General features: G+C 34.1%; 1 protein-coding gene across 1 annotated transcript; it reads left to right on the top strand.

Annotated features, from left to right (window-relative positions):
- The first annotated feature begins 841 nt into the window (after window positions 1-841).
- Window positions 842-8,808, top strand: LOC143619018 (mitochondrial outer membrane protein porin 2-like). The gene is made up of 6 exons (XM_077091054.1): window positions 842-890; window positions 988-1,055; window positions 6,555-6,665; window positions 7,116-7,202; window positions 7,291-7,499; window positions 8,323-8,808. The coding sequence occupies exons 1-6, from the start codon at window positions 842-844 to the stop codon at window positions 8,627-8,629; spliced, it is 831 nt and encodes a 276-aa protein (XP_076947169.1). The 3' UTR covers window positions 8,630-8,808.

Raw genomic sequence — 8,808 nt, 5'->3', positions numbered from 1 at the left:
AAACTTTCTGTTATTTATTATTCTCAAAATACGGATGTTACGTTTATGGATCCAAATAACTAGCCACATAAGTCCACTAAATAAACTTTTAAGATTCTAAGGCATGTTAGCTCCATTTCTTAGAGATTCCTTTTGTCATCTTAACTATATTCTCATCGTCGAAAGTATATTTGAGATTGATGCCCAAGATCTGAAATAACAAACATCATCCATCATCACCTGTTTTTATAGAGAGGCAATAACTCACCACCGCCGACTTATGGTTAGTAACGAAATTCCTATTTGGTGCTTCAGGAAACGGTGGGTGAAACCGTAGGTGATTCCGATGGCAATGGGTTTGGAATTGGTGTTGTCATGGCTGCTGGAGTTGGATTGGCGAATTAGCGGAGTTGGAATTAAGTTGATGGGTGGTGGAGAGGATGACGGTGGTGTGTTGAGGATTGCGATGAGATGAGGATGATGAATTGATGAATATGAAGACTATTATTATTGTTGTTGTTGTTACGGTTATCATCATCTTATTATTATTATTATTATTATTATTATTATTATTATTATTATTATTATATAAAAGGGCATGATGGTAAATTTACCCGATTATTTAAGGACATGAAAGTAATTTCAAAAAGTTTACATACACTCAACAGATGAAGCGGCACATAAAACCCCATCAAAAAATTTCGAGGGCCTAGATCACTCCATTTAATAATCGGAAAGGTATTGTGCCCCGCCGATAATCTTCTGAAAAAATATTTTCCATTTGGCCGATATACCCCGCCCTGAAACTCCTGTTAACACAAAAACAAAAACACAGAAAGGGAGAGTTTGTCAACGGCAGGCAATGACGAGTGGACCGGGTCTCTTTACCGATATCGGCAAGAAAGCCAAAGGTAACTAACTTCCATTCCATCTTCTTCACTTCCAATTCCATTTAGTATGCATATACACACACACCTTCGGATTTACTCTGTTTTTCATGTGATGTAGATCTGCTAACGAGAGACTACATATCAGATCCCAAGTTTTCCGTTTCGATCACCACTGCTTCCGGATTTGTATGTTCCCTTTTCCACTTCCTTTTTATATTATTACTAGTATGAAACCCGTGCGATGCTGCGGCGACAACGATTTGCAATGTGACACTTGTTTATGTTAGTTTATCAATCCTCTCGTGATATAGTGTATAGCACTTATACTTATGTTAGTTTTCTTAATCGTATAATATGTTACAAAAGTTTATTACGTTAGTTGTTTAATTGGTTCGGTTGATACATGTATATAGGTTTGTAAATGAGCCGAACCGAGCTAGGCCAATCTTGAGCTCAACTCGAATACATGTCGAGCTAGCTCGGCTCAAGATTGAAATTTTAAGTGAGCTGAACATGGGAGCTTGAGCTTGGCTCATTAATAAATCGAGTCAGCTCAGATTAACTCGAAATGGCTTGAACCCTTTTCTTTTGAGATGTTTTTGGCCTTTTTCATTACTTTGAACTTAGCCATAAGAGCATTCACAATAGCTCCTTTATAATTATGTGAGGGAGTTCTCTAAACTCTTTTAGAGAGTTGTAAGTGGTTGTAAGTGGAGAATAGAGAAAATTTTAAAGAGATGAGTAAATTTGGAGGAATATCATTGATCCTCTAGTTATTTTTTAATAAATTTGAAAATGGTTGTGAGTAGAGTAAAGAAAAAAAGATAATGATAAAGATGTAAAAAAATTTATTATTTAATTGTATATGAGATAAAATATAGTGTTTTTTAGTGTAATTATTAAGATTTAGATAAAGAAGCTACCGGGAATGCTCTAAGATCTTACTTTAATTTAATTGGTAGGACCATTATTTACAAAGACCAGGATTTCGCACAACAAGCCGGTATTTTAAGCCCGATATTTTTGGCTGATTTGCTAGAATATCGAACCGGCGGTTTTTTCTAAATTACTCGTTTTTACCGGCAAACCAGTTTTAAGTCTGAGAAATTTTTGATATTTTCAGCCCATATTTTTTCAAAATTACTTTTAACCCAACAATTAGCATTTAAACGTATAAATTTAGGACTATTTTTTTTAAAAGTGAGTGATTTTGTATTATTATGTTTTTTGATACGGATTAACTTAATTTTGAATTATTTTTTTATTATGGAATCAATTAATTTTGGTTTATTTTGGAGCTCAAGTTGCATTTTTAGGTAGATAAACTATTCAACCGGTTGAACCTCCCAATATAACCTGGCTCAACAGGTCGTAAACTTTTTTAGCTCAATTTGGTATGAGTAAAATACTGGTTTTTAAAACATTGGTTGGAGTTGATTTTATTCTTTTGATTTTGTAATTTGAATTGCATAAATGGGAGGAATTGTTTTATAAATTTAAATTTGATAAAGTAAAATAGATGTTGGGCATATGCGTTTAAACACTTTATGTGTTTATAATGCATATCTAAGTTGTATTTTATGAATTATTGACTTATACATTATAACCTACGCATCGGTTTTGAAATTTTTTTATATATAAATGTCGTAATGGTAGGTTTTTTTTTTAACATAATTTATTTAAAGACATAAAGGTAAACAAAAAAAGAAATAAATTTGTTAAATTTTTGGATAAAGATGAGGGGTTGCATGTGTAACCATTCCTAGATATTACAAAAGTTATATAAAGTTTAAGGGTAATTATTATAACTATAGAATGAGAATGAAAATGTATTTGTAGGTTTATAGTTGCATATCTAAGTTGTACTTTAATGCTTCATTAACTTGTACATTATAATCTACACATCGATTATGAAAATTTTTTATAGGAATATTGGTTTTAAATAATCCCAACTATAGCCTATTTGTAAATATCAGTCCCAACTTTACACTTGCCTGCTGACCGTCCCAACTATTGATGTATTTGTTTTTAACGGGCCGCGACTAACGGATGTTAACTCCGTTAGTGATTTGCTGACGTGGACCTTCTTCTCCGGCCGAAAACTTGTCGGAAACTTGCAACTTGCCTCCATTCTCCCTAATATCGTCACACCGTCTCCCTCCCTCTTCAAAAGACATCGGAAATTAGAAAATGAAGTAGATTTCATCTTCTTTCATGGCCAATCCCTATATACCAAACCCGATTTTATTTTCAAAAATTTGAAATCAATGTTACACGATTTACAAAATAAGCATAGGGCTTTTGTTAAGAGGATAAAAACGAGTCGAATGATGTGTCAATTACCTCGAATGGTGCACGATTGACGAGGGTGGACTTCGCCGGAGACAACAACGGCGGCACGTCGGTTAGGTTTTGAATGAGGGGAAAGATAGAGAGAGATGGTGTAACGATATTAGGGAGAATGGAGGCGAGTTGCAGGTTTCCGGCAAGTTTCCGGCGTGATGTGGCCGGAGAAGAAGGTCCACGTCAGCAATTCACTAACGGAGTTAACATCCGTTAGTCACGGCCCGTTAAAAACAAATACATCAATAGTTGGGACGGTCAGCAGGCAAGTGTAAAGTTGGGACTGATATTTACCAATAGTCCATAGTTGGGATTATTTAAAACCAATATTCCTTTTTTATATCTAAGCGTCGACAAAAATAAGAACGCCGTAATGGTAGGCTTGGTTTTTTTAGAAACATGATATATTTAAAAATATAGATGGAAACAAAAAAATAAATAAATTTGTCAAGTTTTTGGATAAAGATGAGGGGGTTAATGTGTAACTATTCTTAGATATTACAAAAGTTATCCAAAGTTAAAGGGTAATTATTGTAACTATCAAAGAGTAATTATTGTAATTATAGAATGAGAATTAAAAGTTACGGTTAATAAGTGTTGAGTAAAGACATTAATGCCCCCAAATTTTAAAAATACATGCATTCAAAAGTTGTACATATTGAATAATTGTTTGGACCTCTTAAAATTTAAGAGGTCCTTGACTCCTCCATTATATATAGTAGAGATATTATTCATACTCATGGATTTAATCTGTTCATAAGATGTAGACAACCTTACCTCTCTACCCGTAAGAATAGAATAGAAAGGCTGCTTCTGGTGAGACTCTGACTCGATAGCTGTTTTGCATCAAGCCTTGGACATAAGGCACATAACACTCAACCATCGGGACACCGGCCGATTGGTGTATGTACCCTTCCTTGTCTTTCGGCTATCAACAAAATGATGCATGTATATATACACCAAATGTTGTATAGTGATTAATTTTACTGATTTTGACCAAATAGCGATTAATCAGTAACTAGTCGGTGGGGTACCGACTAGCGACTACTAATCGGTTATTAATCAAACGCCTAGGCGTGCTTTTTACCATAGTAATGACAAGCACAGCGCTTTGGCGCCTAGGCGCAATTTCAGGCGAGTCGACCATACGCTGACTTCTTTGACTGAAGTCGCAATTATAGGAGTAAAAACCGAAGCTGATTTTTTTGATTTTTTTTATTTACCTTGAGTTTATTTGATAATCTCCTTAACAACTTACCTAAAATTTATGGGATTAACAAAATTATCTCTAATCTCTCATTTCTTTATAATGAACGACACTTGGTTATTGGTATCGCATAGCATAAACACGATTACAGAGGCTACCAGAAGAAAAGATGTTAGGAATATTTATTTATTTTTTAATTTTTGTTTCCAATTAGGTTGTTAATTCTGTTAAGATTATAAAGATGTATGATGAAGATGCTTTGTTTTTTAACCTGCTTGTTAAAGTTATGAATTTAATTTTGAGCCTGAATTTAATTTTGAGCCTGTTTGTTTAAGCTAAGACTTGATTAATTGTCTCCATTGTTCTGATTGAAGTTGTAACAATGATAATTGCTTTTTAATTTTGAATAAACTGATGTAGATGCATACTTTTAATTTGAGTGTTAAGCACCTCTTGAATAAACTGTTGTGGTTAATTTGTGTGTTTTGTTACCTACTTCTGTTAGTGTTAATAAAATTCTTATCAGCAAATACATGACACTAAGTTTTAATGATAAAGTGTAGATACATGCTTTAGAAATGTTTTGGTATTTGAATAAAGTGTTGTCTGCCATTACAAATTTTGTTTGAGAATTTTTTTTTATTTAAGTACGCTTTTTTTTTCTCAGGCCCACGCTTTTTTTTCGCCTAGCGCCTGGAAGATGCCTATGCGCCTTTAGTGTGCCTATCGCATCAAATAACTATGGTTTTTACAACCATTGAAATGAGTTACTAGTCTATGTACAACCGTGTAAGCTTTATTTACAACCAGAAGCTGCATATCTTTCATCTGTTTTGCATATGAACGATTTATCTAGTAAACCTTTGGATATATAATTTCTATGAACCCTAATTTTGACCTAGAATTACATGACGTGCGCCTATTTGTTCCTGAAGTATTTAAAGGTATACTTGTTTAACCTTTCACTAAATGGCACTTGCAAATTGCAATTTAGGTAATATTACGTGAACTGTTAGATTTATTAAAAGGTACATAGATGATCTTCCATGAGCATATGGACCAACTTTAAGTTGTAGTGGAGGTTTGTTCATTAAGTTTTAGTAATGTTGCCTCACAAGCTTGTTTTGATCTCTTAAGAAGATATGTTGAAGGAAGACTGACTTGCTAGTTACTGCACGTTTGTATCTCTAAGAAAAAGAAAGTGTACTTTAGTTCATGAATGAAATTTACTTTTGAGTAACTAGTAAAGAGGGTAGATGATTGATGATTACATTAGTCCACTAATCCATGAGTACATTAACACAAGTGACAAGCTTAATCTCATCAACTTGGTTTTGTTTGTTAGACTAACTGCATCTGATTTGTTCTTTTTGTGGATTCTGCCATAACGAGTCATTGTACTTGATTGCATGGGAAATATCAAGTTGAGTTGAAATTAGTAGATTTGAGTACCCACCCACCTGTGGGTTGTGGCTATCTACATATACTAGTTTCTGTTTAGTTTATTAATGCTGACTAACAAACTAGATGCCACATGTGGCATTAGGTTATCCCTTTTGAGTCATAACTAACAATCTTACCAATATCAACCACCTTTTGATGCTTGCTTTAATCCATAGAGCACCTTTCATAGCTTACACAAGTGATTAGGATAATATTGGTTCTGAAAACCCATTGGATGAGTCTTCTAGATACCTCACAAGTTCCAGTCTTTGCTAGGTATAGGTGCTAATATGATGCACAGAGTTGTAAACTTTTCCATTTACTAAATGGTCCATCATGGTTTTGAACTCTAAAGTAAGCATTTGAGTGTTGAAATGTGCCTCATATCATACATATGTTGTAGGTTCTTTTGCTGTTGCAACATTCACATACTCTTTTTTTTTCATTATTTTCATTTTGTCAGATATGCACCAACTGTTGCTTTGTTTTGGTTATGCTAATTTCTTGATTGGATTGTACATTAGCTCTTTGAAGCTTTTGCTTCCATTTTTTTGTTTTTTGTTTTTTGTTTCTATACTTTCCTAAAGTCATTTATTCTTGTTAGCTTTATCATAAAGCTGCTATGTGATAATATCTTTTGTGGTTGCAATGGTTAAAATGGTTACTTGTTTAACACTCAAGTTATATTGCAGACACTTACATCAACTGCAACAAAGAAAGGCGGCCTCTCATCAGGAGATGTGGGAGCAGTGTACAAATACAAGAATACATTGATTGACATCAAACTCGACACAGAATCAAATGTGTGCTGCTAACTACGGGTGTGCATGGGCCTGTTTTGGGCTCAAAACAGAACCAAAAACCGAAATTTTGGTTTTTGGGTTTTTGAAAACTGTTCTGTTTTGCTTTTTCCGTTTTACGATTTCGGTTCGTTTTGGTTTTCGTTTTGCCAATTCGGCTTAATACTTTTGATCCGAACAAAAAGATTCCTAAATAATGAATCTGGGTTACACAATTTATTAAATTTTATTAAATACTTGAAATTAAAAATAAAAGATGAAATTCCATAAGTCCGCTTCGGTTTTTCGTTTTAGGTACTTGCAAAACCGAAACCAAATTGAAAGTTCGGTTTTTACCAAAACATAAAATCAAATTGTCGGTTTTTATTTGGTTTCATGCACACCTTTTTGTAACCTCTTATCATGTTCGCCTCCTAATTACCTCCCCCCCCCCCTTCCCCTCTCATATGGCAGATTGCTACAACATTAACATTCACTGATATCGTGCCTTCAACAAAGACCATTGCCTCATTCAAACTCCCCGATCTCAAATCCGGCAAGGTACATATTGCACTACTTTTTTTTTATTACATATTTTATTTATTTATTCATTTTTATTGGGTGTAATAAATAATGTGTTATTATGCAGGTTGATATTCAATACTTTCATTACCATGCTTCTTTGGCATCAGCAGTTGCTTTAAACAAAACCCCAACAATCGATGTTTCGGCTACAATCGGCACTCCAACTTTTGTTATCGGTGCCGAGGGTGGATATGAGACCTCTTCTTGTAAAATAACAACGTACACTGCCGGCATTAGCATCAATAAACCCGATTCGTGTGCTTCTATAGTCTTGTAAGCATTTTATATCATTATAACAAAGACTAATTTATACAGATGGTTCCTGTGGTAAGTCCATATTGTGGTTTTGGTCCTTTCTTCTTTAAAAATCACATATATCGTCCTCGCTCTTTGATCACGTTTAGTAATTTTCAGTCAAAATGTTTGTTAAGTTTATGTGAAATTATCACTTCACCCTTTTTATTTAAGGGTCTTACTGTTCACACCTAGATTTTTGCTATTTAGACCAATTGATGTGACTTTGGTTAATATATAATTTTTGTATTTGCTTTTGTTTTTTAAATTTTACAAAATGTAAGGGTAAATTTTGTAAAAAACTGACATACTTTCCATTTTTTTTCTCACAACATTAAAGTCCCTATACATGTTAATTTTGATCAAAATTGTGAAATTTGTTCTAAAACAATTTGGAACTAATATGCATCCTGTTGTTTTGCGTAAGTGTTTATAATGTTTTTTCCTTAAACCCAATTTGTTTTTAAGAACAATTTATTTTTCCAAGTTTCTTACAAAAAAGGTTCACAATTTTGCTCGTTTTAACATGTGAAGGGACTTGACATGCAAAAAATTGTTAAGGAACTTTAGTGAGAAAAAATGTAAAGTATGTTGGTTTTTCATGGTATTTGCCCAAAATTTAATGTAAAATTAGATGGCTGTCCACTCTTAAAGGACCAAATATGTTACACATCGCAAGCTTCTGGACTAATTTGTAATATCCAAAAGGAAAGGACCAACGTTTGCAATATCGCAGAGGAACCGTTTGTGTATTTTAAAAATTATATTATATTTTTGTCTAGCATCTGACACAGTTATTTAGGGGTGACAAAGGAGACAGCATACGCGCATCATACATACACCATCTAGATGCTTCTAGAAAGAGTGGGGCTGTAGGTGAGATTTCTAGAAGATTCTCAACAAACGAGAACACGTTCACTGTCGGAGGGTCTTATGCGGTCGATAGTCTCACATTGGTCAAAGCTAAGCTCAACAACCATGGCAAGCTCGGTGCACTGCTGCAGCATGAGATTATTCCCAAGTCACTCATCACCATGTCAACCGAGCTTGACACCCGAGCCCTAGACCGAACTCCCAAATTCGGTTTGGCTCTTGCTCTTAAACCTTGATTGTGTGTTGACTTTTTGAATTTTAACAACGAGTTAGCCCTTTGAAAAGAGCATTTGATTAATAAGTAGTCCCGCTATACGTTGGGTTTTCTAGGTGAACTACTTGAACATTCGGGCCATTTAACATTTTACGCCTATTCTTTGTGATTTTTTGGGATTCGGGTTACATTGATATGCAT

The sequence above is a fragment of the Bidens hawaiensis genome, unplaced genomic scaffold, assembly GCF_021521415.1.
Source record: "Bidens hawaiensis isolate Kalapana, Puna unplaced genomic scaffold, B.hawaiensis_p1.1 tig00000284_1, whole genome shotgun sequence".
Taxonomy (NCBI): Eukaryota; Viridiplantae; Streptophyta; class Magnoliopsida; order Asterales; family Asteraceae; genus Bidens; species Bidens hawaiensis.
This window is presented reverse-complemented; position numbering and strand designations above follow the sequence as displayed.